Genomic DNA, 22,708 nt, shown 5'->3' on the forward strand with positions numbered 1-22,708 from the left:
TCGCCCTGTCCCAATGTTTACGCATCGCACCAGGCGCCGATTGGAGGCCGAGCCGTTGAGTTGACCTAGGCGAGGCCCAGGACCAGTTCGGATATATCACTTGCCACCGATGTTGGTCGTGGCCAGCAACCTAACTCGGGTCTGCTGGGTTCGTGGTGCAGTGCGCTAAACCACTGCGCCGCCACTCCACCCAAGCACAAGGGAGCACATACGCAGGCAGGACAGTGGCACGGGCGACGCCGGGGCTGACCCCACACACATTTAAGACCACACCAGTTACCGGTTTTCCGCACGTACAAAAATGTCTACAGCTTCCAAGGCATCTGGTAAACCAAATACCCTCGAGCTCCCGCGACTGGAGGCCCTTGCGCCAGCAGGGACACGTGAGCGAGCAATCGCGGGGCCGCACCTTTACCAGGTAACTGAGAAACGACAGCAAACGAACCACGCGTGTGCGACCACGCGAGCGAATCGGCGCATTCGTGACGAACATTACACGCAAATCGGTAACAGGCTCCCGACTTTAATAACCGGTTATCCGATTCCGAATCGGCTACCGGTTATCGCGGTGGTTGTTGATGTGCAGTGCGCGGCTTGGCATTTTTCCGAAACGCCGCTGTGTATATATACACATTTCCTTTTAAGGCCACACACACACAGACACGCAGACACAGTGTTGTTATTGACGAATTGATTTGTGTTATTTGTGCTTGCGCACCACTGCCAACGCGGCAGCAGCATCGCCAGATAATTTGTTGATTTGTTGAGATTGTATCTGGGTGGCAGAGAGCAGCCGCACACACTCGAGAGGCCAGGAGGAGCGTCCACCTCCATCGTGGCCGCCCCCGCCCCCCGTCACGTGCGGCAGTGGTGGATGTATTGACTATTGAACAACTTGGACTCACACACAATGACGAAACGCACAAAGGTATTCGCGTCAACACACACGCACAAGCACGCACACACACACGTAATGAGAATAATACAAACAGACACAAGGCCAAAGATTCCCCGTATAGTCTTAGCAGACTGTTGGGGCAAGTGCTGTTAGCGAACACCAATGAAGGCTGGCAGAGTGCACAAGGGGGTGGGTGACCAACACCGCGCCCGGCCGCCTTTGTCTCCCTAGTGGCGATGTTTACACATCGCACCAGGTACTCATTTGAGGTTGAGTCGCTCAGACGACCTAGGGTGGCCCAGGACTGGTTTAGATAACAAAAAGACACACACAGACTCGTACACACAAACACAAGCATGCTTACATACACACAGAAAAAAGAGACCCACGTCCACACGCACAAGCAAATACCAACACAAATATACACACACAACAGCCGCCATTTGCCAATAAGTGCCAGTGACATTACCATGGTGCCTGTGCCAGGCTAGGTATAATTTTCTGCTGACAGGGGTTCACAGACAAACCCAGGTGCTTTAGCCGCCCAGCACTCCACTCTTTGTTGTGACCATCGCTCCTCTGCCCGCCGCTGTTGTTGGGAGGGCGACTGCCTGCAACTGCCCAGTAGCGTCCTTCACATACCTCCTCCAGCGGCCAAGCTTGACACCCCTGGAACCAGTCTTCGGCAGGTCCACTCAGCTCTCTACATCTTCCTGTACCACACCAGCCCACCTCTTCTCCAGCCCGTGCCGCGCACGATTAGCCCTCTCTATCCGACCAAACATTAGCTGCTTGGGCAAGCGTTGGCTGGGCATGCAGACTACATGACCCAGCCAATGCAGCAAAGACTGCCGGAGGAGCTCACCGACGGGACTGTGTCCAGATCTTTCAAGGATCTGAGAGTTCCTCTCGCAATCCAGCCTGCTGAAACCCAAGATGGATCTTAGGCAGCCCAGCCTGAATGTTTCAAACAGGCACAGATGTTATTTTGCAGGGGTCTAGATTTCACAAGCATAGAGAAGGGAGGTCATAACCACGAATGCACACAAACACATACACACGCATAATTGTGAACACGCAAGCACACATACTTTCACTGACATAAACGCCCACACACACACACGAAGGCACACGCACGTGCATAAGCACACACACACAAGCACCAACAAAGACCCCTTATACAGCCTTTAAAAGACTGTTGGGGGTAAGTGCTGTTAGCAAGAACCTAATGAAGGCCAGCACACACACGCATACAAAACCACGTGCACACACACACGTAAATACTCTAACACACACAAAGCACACATACACACACTTGCATGAAACACAAACACATGTTCATTTGCAATGCCATCAAAAGGGGGCTCTAGACCCTCCCCTGCACCACCACTCCACCCCACTTCCATGCAGTACCGCATCCAACACAGGAGCAATTATTTCCCGGACCTTATCTTATAATGGGGCGAGAGCATTTCTCAATCGCTCACAACAAAGTTCAAAACGAATTACTGCGCGAGGCTGTTTGCCAGCCACACGGCCTGTATACACACACACACGCACGCGCGTGCGCACGCAACGAGGTGGTGGAAATGTTTTGAATCAGAAATTATTAAAAAAATCTGTACGAGGAGAAATGATTATGCAAATAGGTGTGTGCAGTCAGAACGCATGTACATTAACACGGCCTCTATGCGCCGTTTAATAACAGCTCATTAGTGGGCTGACAAACCAGTCAATTAAGCGAGTCTCCATTCATTTGTGCCGTGTGCGCTGACACCCACCCGTTAAATCCGGCTGGCATTGCTATTGGCATTGTTACAGCTTACTTAACCTGGAAGGCCTCAGTCTCAAGGCTCCCTTTCAGGAGCGTCCTGCCAAGTTCTTCAAGGGTGGCGAAGTTTCTGCCGTGTGCGACATCCCAACAGCCATTTGCATTGTACATTTTCGGCACTGGAATGTTTTGGAAAATAGCGGTTACATTCATTCATCAGGCATCGCGAGCGAAGGACCTTTGCGCCAAACGTGTGACCTCTTCCCACAGCATTCGCATGAACTCCTCTTGCCGCCGCACACCGGCGTCTCGAGTGATTTGTTCGATCCTCGTCTCACCGGGGCGACCACGGCGGCGGCGCCGTTCCTTTTGTTTGAGGCATCATGATGTTACACTGGTAACAGAGGTATTTTTTCGTGCGAGAGAATCTTGTTGCTCATCTCGCCACAAAAGCCAATAAGATCTGGGCCCTGGTGTTCGGCGTAGCCACGTGGCTGAGAGGCTTTCCTGGAAATGTGTCAAGTGTTCTCGAGCGGGCGCTCGGACGCAGAGGCGGACGAACGGACGAACGGATGGGCAGGCAAACAGATAGACAAAAAGACGGACAAATGGATGGACAGAGAGATGGACACATGGGAAAGGCAGACAAACGGACAAATGGATGGAGAGGAAACGGACAAAGATGGACCGATGGATGAACGAAGGAACCAACGGACGGGCGAACGAACCGCTATATTCCTTCCCTGGCTTGCCGCCCTCCTGGAAAGGAGAGCGGGGCATGTAAGCGCATGCAGCCGTGTTGCCATATCTGTCGTCCCCCCCATTAAAGCAACGTCATCAACGGCCCTGGCACAGGAATGCGCGGCAGATAGGGGAGCGAGGGGGCTTCTCGGAATCGGGATCGCACGGCGGCTTTGATGTTTAAATCGGCCGCGCGGCCCACGGACGGCAGCCTGCCAAGCGCGACAGCCGCGGCGTTCGGCTCTAGCGAACGCTTCACTGCGGTATTTTGGGAGTGGCGGCGCGGGCTCTTTGGGGGAGGTAAAGGGTTATTTGCTGGCGTTTCACGTGAATTAACGTTCATTGTTTTAAAAAGCGGTTGCGAGCGGCTCCCTCGGGGGGCCTGAGAGCGCCGTGGGTTTAGAGGATTCCTCCGGCCTAATCCCTCCCCATGGAAACCGGGTCGCGCGGTCAATTGCATTCGCTCTCGCGCAGGCACAGAGATGATGCGGGGACCTAGCACCGTCGCGCACACGTACACAACAACAACAACTGCCGTTCACCACTAAGTGGCAGTGGTGTCACCACGGCGCTTGTGCCATGCTCGGTGCACTTTGAGGCCACGTGAAGTGTTGAAGGCCTGCTGCCAGGAGGTCGCGGAACAGACCCAGGTGCCATGGGTTGACCGACTGAGATGGCTGGCAGATGCACCAACTGTGCTCCCCACTGTGCCAACTCTCTGGGTTTTAGCTGCCCGGCGCTCCAATCGTTGTTGTGTCACTCCCCTGCCCTCTGTTGTCGATGGAGGGCGACTGCCTCCAAACTTGTACACAGTACACACACTGATACACACACGGTGGTCTCACACACAGAGACACAGATCCCCCGTATAGCCTTTGAAAGAGTGGTGGGACAAGTGCTGTTAGCGAGAACATATAAAGATCAACACTAACCACGCGGGGGGTGGGTTGAAAGCACCATGCCCGGCCGCCTTTGTCTCCCCAGTGGAGATGTTTACACATTGCACCGCGTACTCATTCGAGGCCGAGTTGATCTAGGGGAGGCCGCGGACCAATTAAAAAAATTGTCACCAGTGTTAGACACGAGTGGGATTTTGAATTTGGGCCGCTAGGGTTCGTAGTGCAGTGCATTCACCACTGCACCAACGTCCCACGCAATCTCATGCACACACTCGCACCCACGTATACTCACTCACAATTAAATACAAACTCAGGAAATCTCGCACTCGTACACACAAATACCCGCTGGCCTGTGAAGTGGCCAGAAGATGACAACGCAGTAAGTGGCCCAAATCTGTCCGTACGGAGCTGCGAGGGGTTGCACGCCGAGAGATGCGGCGCTATCAGGTGCATTCCGGATGATCGGGTCACGGGCCAACAGAGAAGCGAATCAAAATAAAATTATTTGGTATTCGCTTTTTACTCGTCCCGAGTGGGAGGCCGCCGTTGAGTTAAGCCCGGCCGAGCCGCAGACACCTGCATTCACCGCTCCACCATGACTCACGAGGGGCTCAGACAGGGACCCTCAAATCATGAGCCCCCATCTCCCCCGCCGCGAGCCCTAACACTCTCTCTCGCGATTCATTCTCCTCCTCCCTGCCTCTCTCGCCATCTCGAGAGCACCTCTTACCTGCAGACTTTCTCCCCGACTTCCCAACCCTTTCCACTTTGTGTCCATGGAGACCAATTCCTCCACCCCAATGCTCGACACTTGAGCAAAAAATAACACTGAGAAAGTGCTCCCTCTCTCTCTCTACCTCGCTCACTTTTTAAGCAGCGCTTTGTTTAAACGGATAACCACGTCGCAATTTCAATCAGAGATCGTTACAGCGTCTGCAGGTGCCATTAGTGCGGAGTGGCGATGGGAGAGAACTTGGGATGTATTGATTCCTTCCCCCCCCCACCACCCATCTGCCCTCGCTCCCCACTACCCCCCACCAAGGCAATTCAAATTACTGTTGGAATTCAGTCACGATTTAATTTGAGAATTGATTATTTTTCTAACAATGCGGTCAATTTAGCAGCTGCTTGAACCCTGTACATAATAATAAAACTCGCATTTATATTGCGTCCGCAACTTAAAGAAACGTCTCAGTGCAGTGTTTTTAGCCTTGGGGACCCCGATTGGCAGCTGTTCTTGTGCAGCACAAACTCGGCACCGGCCTACAAGTTAGTATTTGTCTGCTAACAGGGGTAATTATTGCTGCTGGACGTGTAATTCCAATTCAGTAATTTGCAGGTAATCTTTCACGTTTGGCAAATGTAAACAGTGACCGCACTTGGAGCACACGAGCGGAGAAAAGCCTCGATTCTGGCACAAGCGATTTGATGTGTGTGCGATGAGCATAAGAATCGATGAACCCAGGACAACGCTTCATCTGTAGACAGAGGGACACGTGGGTAGCAGGGCGGCCCACGTGTCACTTCCGAAAAATAAGAGATTTATAGCTCAGTGGGCCTTATCTGCTAAAATAAAAATACATTATAGCTTTTAGTTTTTATGTTGTCAATGGAAATCGTATCTGTGTGCAGCACTTCCAAGGGACTGGCGGATCCAAGCGTGGAACCACTGGCGTGCGGCACTCGCGGGTCGACAGACTCGCAAAGTCTCGCACTCCCCGGGCGGGCCCGTAAATATCCTCTCGGCAAAATTTACGAGGAAAAATAAACCAGACGTGATTTTTGTGGGACGCGCGATCCGAGCGGTTCGTTATCTCAGAGGGGCGTTAAATAACGAGAGCTGCGGCGCAGCGGAGCGCACGCGTGCAGCGGGGCACGATAACGCCGCATTCCTCCACCAGGCGCTGGGAAAGATTCGAAAACGACACGCGTCTCTGCCGCATCGTTTGCCTTTGTATTCCCAGGCCGGGCTCGGCTCGGCCGCCGGCTCGCGCGCCACGGAACGATGGCAACCATCGACCGAACGCCGTGCCGGCGCCGCACCATGCTCCAACGCCCCTTTTCCACTAGCACATCCGACCCTAGCCAGTGCTTATTTGGCGATCCCAAGCAAGAACCATACACCTTGACATACTTTTTTTTTATTTTACTAGGTAAGGGGCCACTGAGCTATGTAGCTCTTTTTTTCAGAAGCGACCTGTCCATCACAATTATAGCTAAAAGAAGTGGCTTATCATGTGAAAATATATAGCAGCCAGGCGCTCTAAATGCACGTTGATTCTAAATGTGGAGGTAAAAACTGGAGGACCCGGAGAAAAACCCACGTCACCAAGGGGAGAGAGACACGCAAACTCCAACTATACAGCAGGCATCAGGGTTGGAATCGAGCCCACGACCTCCTGCATACCAGGCGAGGCAGTTAACATTGCCACCACTGGCCACACGACATCTGCATATGGCTTGGGGCCAAGCAGGGCCAGGAGTGGATACAATGACAAGTTCGCTGCGTGCAAGCGAGGTCAGCGAGAACGTCGCGAGGACGCAGCATCACCGCTTCATCTGCGCGCATCTCCACTCGCTCGTCGCGTGTGATGCAAGCGGCGTGGCTCGGCTTCTGCAGTGGAAAAACGCCGGCGCAGCTCCACGAGAAGGGAGCTCAAGGGGTATTTTGGCCTCCTCTTCCACGCTGGCCAGACATCTTCAAATACTTGCACGTAATTTTGCATGAATCGTAAGCAATTGGTTTTCACGCGCGTAATGCAATGCTCGTATCGAGAACCGATTTGAGTGGATGCACAGTTCCACGCTGTTGGCACATTACACGTACAGTACTTGTGTTACAAGGCTGCGTCTTATCATTAATACTACTACAATGGTGGTTTACCCAGGAAGGCATCGCTGAGTCACGTGATTCTTTTTCAGGAGGGTCCTGCCAAGCTTCGGGCAGGAAGACAATTTTGCGACTTGTAATGCCAATTCAGTCATTTGTAATTTTTCAGCATTGGGATGCTTTGGTCGATACCGGTGACACTGTGAAATTATATGAGGTGGGAGAGGTGGGGTTGCATAATCCATGCTCATTCGTCCATGCTCAGTCCACTGCTGGTTGACGGCCTCTCCACACTGGCATCGCCCCTCCGTCTTCCTCACCCATCCAACTCTCCCCACGCCGCCGCCACCACCAATGAAGTTTTAAAGAATTTCCTCGCTCATAAATCAGCTCTGGTTTTCTCTCCAGTGAGAGAGGAGAAAGATAGAAAGATTGTGGGAGAGAGGGGGATGGTGAGGGAGCGACAGGGAGAGAAACAGAGAGATTGAGAGGGAGATGGAGAGATACGAGAGAGAGGGAGAGAGACAGAGAGGGTGAAATAGAGGGGGAGAGAGAGACAAGAGACAGAGGGAGAGAGACAGTAAGAGAGAGGGAGGGGAAATGGAGACACATTGGAGACAGAGAGAGAGGGGGAGGGAGACAGAGAGGAAGGGAGAGGCAGCAAGAGAAAACATGCAACAGAGAGAGACAGATTGAAATAGGGGGAGATAGAGAGAGGGGAGAGACAGAGGGAGAGACAGAGAAAGAAAAAATGCGACGGAGAAAGAGCACAGTAGAGAGACACAGTGGAGACACAGACGGCGAGAGAGGGGGAGAGCGAGGCATAGAGAAAGGAAGAGAGAGGCTCCACTCGCCGCCGTGACCCGGCTCCCCCCGTGGAGAGGCGCGCATAGCGGAACGTCCGGGGAGCGGGCAGCCCCCACCCCTTCAGCAGGAAGCGTGGGGCAGGGGGGAGCGGCGAGCGGGGGAAGTAGCGATCAAACGCAACGAGTGGAGGCCCGCACACACCGTCCTTGCAACCCTGCAGGGAGGCCCCCTGCAGCACCCAGCAGGGAGCAAACCCCCACGCTGGTAACCACCTGCATTCCCAATTAACGACATTTATAACGATTATAATGCAAATTTCTCTTTATTTAGTGAGCAAAGGCTCACGCGCCGACTCCCGAGACTCGTGTTCCAGCAGAGCCACGCGTTGCGGATGTCATTTGGCAAATACGGAATCAATTATTTGCGGGTGGCTCAGCGGAAGAGCGGGGCGGCCGCGCATCGGAAGGTTGCGAGTTCAAATCCCTGGATAGACTGGCCCCTGCCTTAAGAATGTGGAATTTCCACCACTGGCTCTGCAGGGCTATCTGCAGAAGATGAGCACCGATGTACCCATACACATGTGAGTAGGAAATCACCCTGACAATTAATAATAATATAAGTATTTATTTTATAGGAGGGCACTGACCACATTAGATGGTTGAGAGTTTGGTTTCATTTCAGAGGAAACCAATGAGCTTGGGAAAAAAACCTGAGCACACAAGAGGGTAAACCCTTAAAGCGCCGCACAGATAGACTCAAGAATCCAATGCTGTAATTCCACCTGGTCACCTCACAAGCCCAAGCTTAGAGCACCTGGTATATTTCAAGGAAGTCTACCACCATCCCAATCGAGTTCTGGGCAGAGGCCCAACGCTACTCCATTGGCTAAAACGCCCGCTCACAACACCAATGTTGAATTGGGGGGGGGGGGTTTCCCCAAACGCGAAAAAATTCAAACATAAGCTGGACATCGCCAAGGGCGTTCGTCTGATGGCGCAACGTCATCACGTAAAATGGGTTTAGAAAAACAAACGTAGGGCAAAACGGGCGGACATAAGCGTTTGCGACACAGCCGGGTAATTACCGTAGGCGAAAGCTTTTAGGCCGAGTTTTTAAAGTAACGCTTGCCGTGTGGCATCCGTGGAGGACAGAGACGTCGCCGACGATCCGGGGGTTTTCCCATTAAGAATCAGGTCCCCTCCTCCCCCTCTAAATTCATGTCACCACTCGCGGGGACAACCGCCGTCGGTCGAGAACGCTGGCGGAGCGGTGGCAGGGGCCAAGGGAGGGAACACGGCAGAGGGACGTACATCGTAGAGACGGAGCCATAAATTCGGAGCGTGCCCGGGTGCCGAGCGGGTGGACGGTTGTTGATACGAATGACCGAGTGGCAGCCCGTAGGGAGGGAACGTGTCGGAGAGGACGTCCATCGTGGAGATGGAGTTACTGGACATCTGTGAAATGAGCTTCGTAGCTCATGGGATTTCTCCAGAATGAATACAAAATTCTGAAAGGGGCTCGTGTGCAGTAGCGAGATGGATTGTAGCATCGCAGGACAACTGATGGAAATGGCTTCACCCAGTAGTGGATTGATCATAACCGACGATGGAGGAAAAAAAAACAACGTACTGCGGTTCACGCTACGAACCCTCAATCGTTTGCGTTACCGAGCGAGCTGATGATGACGATGATAAGAGGAGGCACAGCCAGCGACGTCCGCTCCGCTCTCCGGGCACCGCGACGTCCTCAATGGTCGGTACCGCAATCCGGCGCCATGCGTCATCACTCAGCACCGTCATGTCATCTTGTCAGCTTGCCTTAATTCGCCCCATGGCGCCCAGGGCAACGCAGTAAATCCTCCCCAAATCCGCAATCCCACGACTCCATTTGGTTAAAACGTCGGGGCGCTGGGAGACCGCAAATTCATTTCCAGAGCGGTCTCCCCGTGCATTTCCCTCATCTTGCCGCCACTCCATCGTTTATTCGTAACCGCCGGCTGCCATCCCTCCCGGCGACATGTCCAGTCCAAGCCCTGCTTACTTTGGATAATAGTCAAAGTCACGTCATTAATCTGGGTATATGTCGCGCAGTAGTGGTAACACTCGTACCTCATAGCTATAAAGGCCCTAGGTTCGGTTCCCGATTCGGGCGCCTCCTCCCCTTGCTTTCCAAAAGTCAGGACACATTGGGTTGTTATTATATTTATTTTAACAAATCACACAGGGTTATTTTAATTTATTTTAGCACATGTTCAAACTGACTTAATATGCATGCACGCATGGATAAAATTAATGGAGGACCTTTTTGTTGAGATTAGGTGAAATCTTAGAACACTCAGCAATAATGCTGCTTTGTCTCAATTCACTCAGGGTACTGGCCGAGTCTTGTAAACGATGGATTTGAGGTGACCTCAAAGCAAGAAGAAAGATTTATAATAATGGATTAAATATTAACTTCAAGAATAAACAATTCAAATCTTTTAATGCCAGTGTTAAAATGTGTCCTAACTATTGGACCACCCTGCAAATCCCCAATCTGTTTATGCACAAGTGCCATATCATTCCCATAAATATATTATGTAACTATTACTGAATTTTTCTTCGAAAACTTTTTCAAGTATTTTGTCCATGACCAGATTTTGTTCTTGGAAATGTATTCCTTTAATATTATGTTTGGCTCTTGTTTTTAAATATCTTCTGCAACACGATTTCTGTCGCTCTGATTTTCTATTTGCTTCATTGCTGTATTTTTATTTGTATTGCTTTTGTCATTTTGGTGACCCAGGCCACTCGTGCCAATGAGACTCACCCTACTCTTTCGAGATCTCTCAAGTGGTTAAACAAAATAAAACTTGAAACTTGATATGACCAGGACAAACCTTGAAGTAGAATTGAGACAATTCATCAAATAACGGGAGGGTGGTTGGGAGGTGAATCGTTACAAGCCAATGGTTTTGGCTTGACCTCAGTGGCAAGTGGTGGGGGGTCAGGGCCTGCTGCCCCCCCCCCCCCCCACCAATCACTCATTTGGTCTCCACTGGAGGCCCCCCGCTCAATAATCCTGGAGGGCTGATGCAATTCCATTTCTCTCTACAGCGTGCCCACAATGCACCAGCTGAACTAGCACAGTTGGATAGCAGTGACACTTCTGATAGGCCGGCATGGCTGGCTCCCATTGCTGCTGCTACTACTACTGTTTGTGCTAATGCTGATTACACTGATGCTGCTTCTACTGCTGCTGCTTCTACTGTTGCTGCTGCTGCACCAGCTGCAGCTGCTAGCTCGCGGCTACTTCTATGACTCCTGCTGCTTCTGCTGTTGCTCCGACTGCTGTTGCCTCGACTGCAGCTGCAGCCGTGCCTCTCACACCCCCGCCCCGTCAACTGTCCCCGTGCAAACACAAGCGGCCGTGTCCACGCTTGTTCGCGTTACTCCGTTACTCAGCCTCGCGCTGTTTACCTTGGCCCGCGCGCTCGACGCCACCACCCGCCCACCACTCATCGGCATCATCGGCCGTGATCAATCCACCGCTGGATGAAGGTCTCTGTGCCAAGCTTCCGAGATCTGACGAGATCGCAGACGATCTGGTCACTGGCCGGCACTCGTCAATCCGCAACCTTATTCGCAGTGACCCAGCGACACGGCGTTCTTAAAACCGCCACCGCTCAAACGCTCGGGAGTTGGCCTCCGCGTCGTTTGAACTCTCTTGCACCGGGGAAAATCGGTTTACGTTGGCCGAGAGGATTTGTTTTTTCCCCCGCCCGCTAAATTTCAAACAAAATAAATTCATTATTAGTGAGACAACAACTCTGGGCGGCAGTAAAGCGCAGGGCCTCCCTTGATCTTTTGTTAACCACCTACAAGCCCTTGAGGGCGGGCATGTGTTTCCTGTGCGAATTAAGGCTGTAAAAGTGTTCAAACAAGGACGCTGATGACACTGCCCGGAGGCCAAGCAGTTGGGTGACAACAGAGCTTTTGATTGTAAACCAACAAAGGGCCATAACTTCCAGAGCAGCTCACGGGACAGGCAGCGGTAACGTATATCATTATAAGGAAGATAATCATAATAATAATAGCAGGAGGCCGTCGAGAAGGAGGCCGACACGCCTTTAAGATGTGGACATCCCACGAGAAAACCGAGGCTCAATTACAGCACCAATTATGATGGCACGCAGCTGGGTTTAACAGGCAAACTGGTTTCCTCTGCGTGTGTAAGCCCAAACTCCCCCGGGAGGTCGGGCAACAAAGCAGACGCTGTTATCAAACATATCGCAAATACCGCCGGCGCTGTGAACTACTTCTTCGGATTCGCTGCGTACGGACCTCCTTTGAAATGTGCATGGCCAAAGCAGCGAAAACTAAACGTGCGGCGCTCACGCACAAGTTTAACTATTCAGCCGAGGAGGCTTTAAGGAATTGAGGTACAAAAATCGCAGCTGCGAGCTGCGTTTAATAAGAAGACATTGAGTAACGTACAGGTCCATAGTGTCTTGCCGCCGACGACGCTTCGCTGCTCAGCGCCAGATGTGTGTTCCACACTCGCAGAAATAATAACAGCTCTGCTTCGTACGATGAATATCTGTGACTCACGCAGGACTGCACACAAAATATAAGCAAATATCCCCCATATCGCCAAACAGACTAGACTTAAAGCTTTCATGACTGCAGGAATTCACATTCTTTGGGACTTTCGCTAAAGTCACGTAAATAGGTTCAAAGAAAATAACAAAATAACTACGACGTTTCGATCGCAACACAAGCGGTCGTCATCATCATCAGATGACGACGTGACTTTACCGACAGAATCAAAGAATATAGCCAAACAGACTGTGCGTTGAACGTCTTTCGCCAACCGTACTAATCGGAAGTTCGGGACCCACATACACACATAGGCCTTTGTCATGCATGCATCTCACGGATTCAAATCCAACACTTGATTCTGTAAATGATGAAATAAACTCATCAAAACTGGAGAATACGTACAGGCTGGAAATACACACGAGTGATCGTCGCAATTAGGAAAATGCCAATGGGGGTTCCCACCGTGTAAAGGTACAGGTCCTCTATATACACGAGGCTCCCAGGAACATATGGCAGCAATGGAGATTGGCGAGTGTGCTGTCCTGATGAGTTCTAATGATAAAGAAACCAGGCCACAGTTGTCTGTTTCACTACTGCCTGTTGGGACGACCACATTTTTCAACTGCTTTAGACGGTGGCCGAATTAATAATACAGCCAGACACAAGGTCAGCTCTTGAGTTGGTGTTCTGGACAACGCTGACAGGACTGTACTGTGTGTTGATTGCATGACATACGTGCAAGGCACGAAGGGAGTTTATGCTTTCCTGCTGTCTGTGAGCAGCACACCTTTGCGTGATGTTATATTCTATGCATTTCACCGTGAAACAATTATTATAACCATTATTATTAATGTGCTTTTTTTACCCAGGGAGGGCCCTAACAATGTTTTTTTGCAGTAAGGACGATTTTGCTACTGTGTAATCCCACATTTGCAGGTAACGTTGCAGCATTCTGATGTTTGGAAAATACTCGTTACAGTGAATGTTTTTTTAGCTATGGGAAGAAACCGGAGAACCTGGAAAAAATCAATGCAGAACAGGTGAGAAAACATACAAACTACACAAAGGTTGGCACCCGAGCCGGGAATCGCACCAAGTGGCCTCTAGCTGCGAGGCAGGAGTGTTACTGCACAACCATGCCGTCCGAATCCTGGCAAGCAGCTGGGCGCTGGACTGCCTTGGGTGGTGGGTGGCTGCTGCGTGAGAGAGCCAGGAGCAGCGCTAAACTCACACCGCACAGGCAGCCGGGCTATGGATTGGAGGGTATGTGGATCACGTGGGAATTGGCGTGAAACTTCCAAAACCCGCTGGGCTACGAGTTGGGTCATGGAGATGACAGTACAGTAGGTTGGTTAGTGAACCCATCTGTGCACACTGTTGACGGCTACCTCCATGTTTCTATGGGTATTCCAGTTTATTTCTACAAGCCAAACCCTCCTTACAATATCCCAATGCAGAACCCCCTGAAAATCTGATGAAGTCTCACGGTTTAGGCTCACGAACAGATTGAAAAAACAAATCGATTAATTTCTTAACACTGTGGTGCATACAATGGCTTCCAGTTGCTGCATCGATCACAAACTAATTACACACAACGCATCATCATCAGCTATGGTCAATCCACTGCTGGATTTAGACCTCCACAAGGAACTGCAACCACTCACGATCCTGCGAAGCAATAATCCCACCCAGTGCTTGCACACGGACCGAGTTCATCGCTCCATCTCCTTGGCAGACGTCATCTCACACGCCCTGCGCACTGTACACGAATTGCAAGCTATTCTCTTCCCGCTCGCGCGATGAAGCGCGTGCACCGCAACAGCAAAAACACGACGACGACGACCGACGTTGCGGGGCAACACGCTTCGTCAGTCCACTTATCGTCGTGCGAGGGCGCCGTTCGTTGGCACGCTCGGCCCGACCGTTCGAGCTCGCGGCCCGAGCCGACAGACCGATCTGCGGGGACTCGGCACGGCCCATGCACTTGGAAAGGTGAGTGCTAACCGTTCGGGATGACTTGATTTCAACCTGCCGTGAAAAAAAATCTCAACTACGCAGCCGGAGGAAGCCGGGCCCGTGTGAGCCTTTGATATCTGATCAAATGCAACGGTGGGTTGGTTTGTTGGTGTGTACGTGTGCACGTGTGTGTGTGTCTTCTGCACGCACGTGCGAATGAGTACCTTGTGCGATCTGTAACAATCAGCACTGGGGAGACAAAAGCGGCCCGGCGTAGAGCTATCCAGCCCCCCCACATCGTAAGCTGTCGGCCTTCATAGATGCTCGCTAACAGCACTTGCCCCAAAAGTCTATAAGGCTACATGGGGGATCTTTGTCTTTGTGCGAACGCGGAAAATCCTGCACTGGATATTTTTGTGCCCCGAGTTAGGGAACACTGGCATGGCACAAAGAGCATGGAGCGTGAACGCTCGTGGGCGTCACTCCTGCACAAACCGGGGGCAGGGGGGGGGTTATTAAAACGCAAAATTAAAACCGCTCGTAATCTCCACCGCGTGCGACGGCAAACAGCCCCTCGGATATTGCAACGATCATGAAGAATAATGAGCGCTGGGAAATTCAATGCCGACGCCCCCGTGTACGCACGCAAGCACACACGCACTTGATAATTTCTTAAGCCGTAAAAACTTTAAACTTTACGCAGGACCTGATCGCTTGTGCAACTGTCAGCCAAGACAATTTCTAGTCTTGTCTTTTTTATTACGCTTGTTCACCCAGGAAAGCCCGAATCTCAAGGCTGTTTTTTTTTATCAGGAGGGTCCTGCCAAGGTTTGCGCAGTAGGGGGCAATGTTGCCGCTGCGTGTAATCCCAATTGAGTAATTTTCAGGTTATGTTTCAGCGTTGGAATGTTTGCTGTCAATGGTGACCGGTCATTATTCATGGCCATCAGCATCGTGAACATTACACCAATTCATGAACCCATCTGTGCAGACTTGCGTGTGCTACAGGTATCCGATGTGAGTTCCGGTTGTACCGCCTATTGTTCAGCACGATGGACACTCATGAGTTCCTCAAGAAGCTGCTAGCACGTGATGTGAAACGTCGGACGTCTTGCTGAACAACACGAGGCACAAACTGAACACACGAGAACTATAGAGCACAACCGTGGAAAGATTGGTGTGTTGATATAACCAGTGTCTGGATGTACCGACACAAATCCCATGTGATGTTGCTTTATGTAATCCCAATTAATTTGTAGATTTTTTTTCCCAGGAATATGACATGATAATAATATATAATAATTACAATTATAGCGACATTAAGAGGCTGAAATTACAATTTACTGTACACTGTGACTACCATTCATTATGAATTACTGCCATCAATTACAAGTGTAATCGACTTCAGATCTCACTTAAAACCCTGCAAGCCTATAGAGATCATTCAAGCAGGGGCGCGAATTCCTTTCCCTTACCGAGGGGCGAACAGGACTTCCAAATACCTTTGGCAGCAACAAAACATTCTCACGCACGCACCTCGGTCACGTCTGCCCCTGCAGGAAGCCCTCGCAGTGACTAGAGTGTCTGAGCACGCGCTGTTACAATTACAAACGATGGGTTGTTGCCATGTAAAACATATTCCCTCCTCTACAACCCAATGAGTGCGGTTAAGACGCCTAGAGTGTCAGCTAAATCTCACGGGTGCTGCCGTTACGAAGTGGTGGTCCACATGTGGCCGCATGACATGAAGTTGCGGGCCATGGCATGTGCCACGGGGGTCTCTGCTCGTGTTTCGCAAGCACCGCTGCGGCACAACGAGAATTGATTCGAATCGAAACGCCAAACCAGACCGCCTCGACAGTCCGTCGAACCGCAAGGGGCGCGAGCAGTTACAGGCTTAGAAATGAGACGGCAGCAGAGTGAAAAATGCGAATTAAGACGCTGTACAAGGAGACAGACGGACGCACAAGGAGAGAGGCGGACACACAACGATAAACACAGTCGGACGCACACGGAGTTGAGAGACAGTTGGTCGCACACAGCGTTAAGAGGCAGTCTCACATTGTTTGGAGACAGCCAGTCACAGCGTTAAGAGACAGTCAGTCACATGCATCGTTTCGAGACAAGCTAAGTGGAAAATTGCACTTGAGGGCTTTACGCGACCGGCCGCAGGATTCTTGGGCAGAGTCGGCCTCTTCGGCCTCAAAACCCCGGGGCGGCGCCACATGGCCACCAGCCACCGGCGGCGATTAGCGAGGAAGCGCCTCACCCCCCCAGGGCAACCCCCCCGCCCTCTATCCCCCCCCCCCCCGCCCGGTACCTTGCCCACGAGTCCCCCAGAAGCGACCCAACTTCTGTGATTGTGACTGACAAGTGACCGATGGGAAGTTCCACGAATGAGGCAAGCTCAGTCAATAAAATAAAATAAATCATCCTATCTGCGAACCAAGTCGCATGTTTAATCAACATGACTGCTGACCAGACCCAAAAAGGTCTACAACATTACAGGATTTGCACACTTCAACAATTGCTGATGGATACTGGGAACGCCAACAGGCCAATGGACTAATAGTATTTATTATGTACATGTGGAGACAGAACAGAGTTCTGCTAACATACTTTTAAGTATGTGGGGCGCTTTTGTCTGCGTATATCAAACGCTGTTCCAATTTTATAAGCATGAAAAAGCACGCGATTAAAGGACTGTGCCATGAGCATAATAATGGATGTTATCAGTGATTTAAAACATTGTTCCATGACGAATGCTTTCATGCATAAATGTACGAAAACTAGAAAATGTAATATATAGGCCACCAAAAATTATAGCCCAGAGGCCGATTGATATCACTCGTAGAGCAGGCTCGGCACAGATTTCTACATTTGCTTTGAGAACTGCGCCAAACGCTGACAAATGAACGGCCTCCATCAGTGAACCAAGTGCTCCACCACCTCCTCCCATGCACTATAACACCAAAACTGCTCAGTGGGGGTCGGTGAAAGGGGTTGCGTGGGGGGCGAGCCCAGGACCGCCACTGATGTCAGCCGTGGCCGGGATTCAAACTCGGGACTCGCCAGGTTCGTGGCGCGATGCGCTATAACCGGTGGCGCCACCAGCCCAGTACAGTGTAGTGCGGGAGTGTAAATGAAGACACTCCATAAGACAGTCTGTCATCTTTAAATGACAAACGACAGAGAGCATTCCACTCAGGGCGTTGTATAAAAGCAGACACGTGGACCCAAGCAGACCTCTGCTCGGTACCATATACCTATATATAGCAGGCTGAACAAAGTTAAATATTGTGCATACACACAGATCCCGTCGCTTATATTACACGCTATGTAGAAATGATGGAAAAAGTGCTGCCCTGCAATTAATTGTTTTTATTCACACGACCGCTGGCCAAAATTGGCTTTCCACGCTCGGGAGACTCGAGGGAGCCTCAATCTCGAGGACATTTAGGCCTGCTCTTCCATCTCCTCTCGGAAGAGTTGGACGTACATTGTGTTTTGTACTTCACCATACGGGGTGACCACTCCTGCAGCCACCGCGGCTGCCGCTGCGTTCCCCGCAACGTTCAAATAGTTACACCTCTGAATTGAATCGCGCACCATTCATCGAATCGTTGGGGGAGGGGACAGCGAGGGGTGGATGGTTACACCTCTGCCATGTTTGACAAAGGCTTCTCTCATGGTCCTACACAGAAGGGGTCAGAAGCGGGGGTGTGGGGGGGGGTACACAAAAGGGGGTCACGGGGGCTGACTGTAACCCCGAGATCCGACACACACACACACAGGGTCCCTTCACGTCCCCTATGCCGGAGTGTCCATTACTGCTTGTACATGACACCTGAATTGAACATCTCTCTCTCTCTCATCGCTGGCCTTGATGTAAGCAGACCAAACGAAGGTTTCGCCTAAGTAAACGTCGGAGGACGTCCAGCTAGGGGAGATGGAGCGATGAATTGGGCTCCCATGCGGGGTTAATTATTACGCAACAGGAGCGTGAGATGGTGGAGGCTTGAGGGAGGCCTTCATCCAGCAGTGGATTGACCCGTGCAAACGAGGGATTTTCTACGGTGGAATAATTTTGTAACTAAAAATATACAAAATACTTGACGATGTATGTTGAATTTCTTCCGCGCCGTACGTAGCCGACCGCGCAAAACCGGAGGTGCGACGATGATTAAAGTTTAACAGTAATTTTCACTCTCTGCACACAAAGAGTTGTCCACACTATAGCAACCCAAAACACTAAGTGCTTGGAAATGCTTTCCACAGTCATCATTATCATCAGCAAGGTATCATTATCGGCAGCAACATCGTAAACATTTCAGCAGATAAAGCCACTGGAGCATCATTGGTGCCCCAGGGTCAAGTAAGAGACATCAGTACAGTGTAAAAAAGACCGACGATACTGTACAATCAATTACACAGTCACCACAATCGTGTAAAAGTCCTAACTCAGGCGAGATTGAAACTACATCATCATCAACATTATAATTATCTGTAGCAACATTGCCATCTCTCCGCCACTATACCATTTAAAATATTCAATGAGAATGCAACGTCGCTGCCACGTTCATTATTAACACTATCATCACCACCACCTTCATTGTAACCATCACCGTTATAATCACCATCATGATTACCACCATCATCACCGGCTAAGATTTTTTTTTAATCGAGGTTAGAGATCTGTGGCGAGATGCGCAACGGAGTGGACAACTACCACATCATCATCTAACATCATCACTAACATCACCGACATCAACCACCGTGTTCATCAAGCGCTATCACGCACCACCACCACCATCATCATCCTGTCGTCTACAATTTTAAGCAAGGCTCACGGTGAGACTCAAAAAGGAAAACCGGTAACAACAACACACACGACACCACGACAATCATCACCAACACTATTCGCCATTCACAATCGAGCACTACTGTACAGCGCAGCACAGACACCCCCCACGTGTAGGGGGACCACCCCGGTTCCCTGGGAACTCTTCACCCCCTTCAAGGGGACCTCAGAGAGACAGAGAGAGAGAGCGCATCATGAAACCCCTCTACGACTCCTGGGGAAGGGGGACAATACGTGGCTCAGGGGGATACCCTGGGAGAGAGATACTCCATGAACTCGTGGCAACTCGAGAGAAACTTTGATACAACTTTGTGGGAACAATGCCGGTGAACCGCGCCAGTACGGGGGGAGGGAGATTGGAGAGACACGGGGACACGAAGGGGCCGTGGAAACAACAAGGGGGGACCCCGACGGGACCCCGATGGGACCCCGCAGGAGATCAAAAACGGACACAAACACGAGAGCTTCACGAGGAACCCCAAGAAGACCCAAAGCAACCCCAAGGAAACAAGGGGACCCCCGAAAACACAAGGGGTACACCCCCCCCCCCTCCATAAAACGTCGAGGGGACCCCCAAATCGACACAAGGAGGGGGGTTCCGTGGGAAACACAGGGAGACGAACAAAGAGGACCCGACGGGGAACTCACCCGCGCGGGCCCCGGCCAGGACGCAGAGCAGTAACAGGACGCCCGGTAGCCTCATGGCGGAGGGGATGGCGAGGGGATGAAGGGGGATGAACCGGGTGGTGAACCGGGTGGTGGACGGGGTAGTGGTGGTGGGGGGCTTTACGGGACGGGGCGGCCAGGCCTCGCTCCCGGGGACGCCGCAGTAATCTTTGCCCTGGCGGCCACGAGGAGGCGTCCAGAAGGGGGGGCCGGCGGGGGTGGGGGGCCCGTCCGTCTCCTCCGTGTGCCCCTTGCGCGTTCCCCTCGCCGGGGTTCCCCGGTCTCCCTCGCCTAGCAGGGACGAGGCGGCTGCGGCGGCTGTGGTAGTGGCGGCTGCTGCTGTCTGCACCTTCCCCCCCACCACCACCACTCGGTTCAATCGCGAACCTCTACCCCGAGCTCCTCCTCCTTTCACCTCTCTTCCTCCTCCTCCTCCTTTACCCCTCCTCCTGCTCCTGCTGCTGCTGCTCAGGGCGCTGCGCTTTGTGCCCGCGAGCTTCTTTTGTCTCTCCCCGCGCTTTCTCTCCACCCCCCACCTCCTTCTCTCTCTCTCTCAACGGGGTCTCTTGGTCCCCTAATCCGTAATTCTGGGTCCCCGGTTCTCAGGCTTTGTTTCCCCGAGCCGCGTCGCAATCTAGGGGGTTCACGTGGAGTGAGGTGAGGGGGGTTGTCCTCCACGGCGCTCGCAACGGGGTCCCCCATCCCACCCAGATTGGTTCTTGGATCAGAACAGTCGCAGTTCGCCGTTTCGATCCTTTAAAACAAAACAAAAATCGGTTCTGAACAGAACGAAACAACGGAGCCAGATTTAATTTAAGAAACTTGGCCCGTTCGTTTCCGACGTTTAAACCCCCCACCCCACCACCACAACAACACACACAACCCCGGTCTAATCTGCACCCTGACCAGCTTTCACGGCAGACTCGAGGACTTTTTTTTTCAGAACCCAATCGTCGCCAGATCCAAACCGAGATGTCGACGCGAGCCGGGCCACAAGCCTCGTGGCACCCCCACAGCCTCCCCCGCGTTGCCATGACACCCCGGAGCCCACGAACTGTGAATTAGCGCTTTATTCTTGCTCGCATTCTCGTACGGGCGCTGCGCCGTGGCACCGCCGCCGACTGGGCACAAGTATGATTCGCGTTGCAAGTGCCTCTCTCTGGTGGCTTATGGGGTTGTTTTTGTTAAGTTGTCAGTTGTGAAAGTTGCGAGGACCGATCGTCAACGCCGACGGCGAGGAAGAATTCTGCCGCCATTTCCGCGGCGGCGGGTCGCCTTTTATAGGCGAGGCCGCGTCCTCGACGTCACCGCACCTTCATTTCCACTCGCCAATCGGGGAGTCCGCTGCTGAGCCTCGCGACGATGCCCATTGGTCAAGACGGAAGCGGGAGGGGGGGGTGTTTTGAGGGGTGGGCCGTTGGGCGTGGTTAAGTTAAGTGGGGGTGGGGCCTAGGCGAACCGCGTGGTTTGAGGTCTGGAAAGTTTAAGTTCACACCCAGCACTGTGTCACTGCTAAGATTAATATAAATTATTTTTATTTTACCATGTAAAGGCGACTGAGATAGAAGCGACCTGGCCACAAATGATAGATGCATGTGTTTACACGGGGTTTTCTCGCGAGTTGTGTAAGACCATCTTTGCCGTTCTGCAAATTCAACATTGTAAAATAACTGCTATCAAAATCACTTTCATCGACATCCATATTTCCAATTGCCGAAGCCGTCCGAGGCTGATCCCCGGAATAGATGACCCCACCATGGCTATTGTGGGGTCGCGGGTGGTTGGCGAACTGTGCAAAATATTTCATGAGAAATTAACCCCTGCCCATGACAATAAATTGTGATAACCCATAATCACCTGTGTAGAGGCCATATCAATATATACAGTAAAAACATTTTTAGTGGTCCCATGCTCTTCTAAATAAAACTACGATGTTTCTAATTCCACGTTCCCATACAAGTGCCAAAATAATAACCAAAACAAATGGTTTCTAGAGCTTGGTCGAGTCTGAGAAGTTTTTTTCAAGATGGTTCTGCCACTGGTTGTTTTGTCAGTTCCAGTGTTGTGTGTGGAAGCAGAGGCATCGTTACTTCTGGACGAAGGCCTCCCTAAGTCATCACCCATCTCCCACGGCCTCGCCATGCAACAATCCGTTCCTGTTGTGTGCGAGCAGACCACATCGCTCCGTCTCTACAGCGGTTATATTCTCGCAGACCTCCCTCCTTTGCTATTCCATTGTCCATCTCGGCCATCATATTGTATAGCACGGTAACATTTGGTGCTTTCAGAAATCGTGATAGAAATTAAAGCATGAACGTAAATGGAGCAAGTATTGATCATCTCAGATTTACTGCTAACATACAAATCGATGGAAATGAATTCCAGGAAATGAGTGAAGGCCTTAATTAAGATGCTGTATATTTGGGCTCAATGTTTATATGCGTGAAAAGTCACGTACACGTTCGCTAAACGATATCAGCTGGATGGACATCTAGAAAACATACCTAGGGAAATGTTGAAGGTTTAAACCAGTACCCACAAAAAAACACACACATTTGTGACACCGAAAGTTCCACACAGATGGATTAAATAATCCAGTGTTATACTTCCATTTGGTCATCTTTCACCACTACAGTGTTCAGGGTAACGCTGAAATCCAGGATTCTTGGGAGAATCCTATCTCGTGGTGGGGGGGGGGG

The 22,708-nt window shown here is 51.3% G+C and overlaps 1 protein-coding gene across 2 annotated transcripts in view; it reads right to left on the reverse strand.

The window, feature by feature from the left end:
- Positions 1-21,267, reverse strand: part of PTK7 (protein tyrosine kinase 7 (inactive)) — a 93,169-nt gene extending 71,902 nt beyond the window's left edge. For both annotated transcript variants that reach the window (XM_076067660.1, XM_032955995.2), the window contains exon 1: positions 19,992-21,267. In XM_076067660.1, the coding sequence (XP_075923775.1) occupies positions 19,992-20,046 (55 nt within the window). In that variant the 5' untranslated portion in view covers positions 20,047-21,267. The remainder of the gene's footprint in view (positions 1-19,991) is intronic.
- Between the last annotated feature and the right edge of the window lie 1,441 nt (positions 21,268-22,708).

Source organism: Petromyzon marinus, chromosome 17 (genome assembly GCF_048934315.1).
Source record: "Petromyzon marinus isolate PM22_M1 ecotype Great Lakes invasive population chromosome 17, UKy_Petmar_22M1.pri1.0, whole genome shotgun sequence".
Lineage (NCBI taxonomy): Eukaryota > Metazoa > Chordata > Hyperoartia > Petromyzontiformes > Petromyzontidae > Petromyzon > Petromyzon marinus.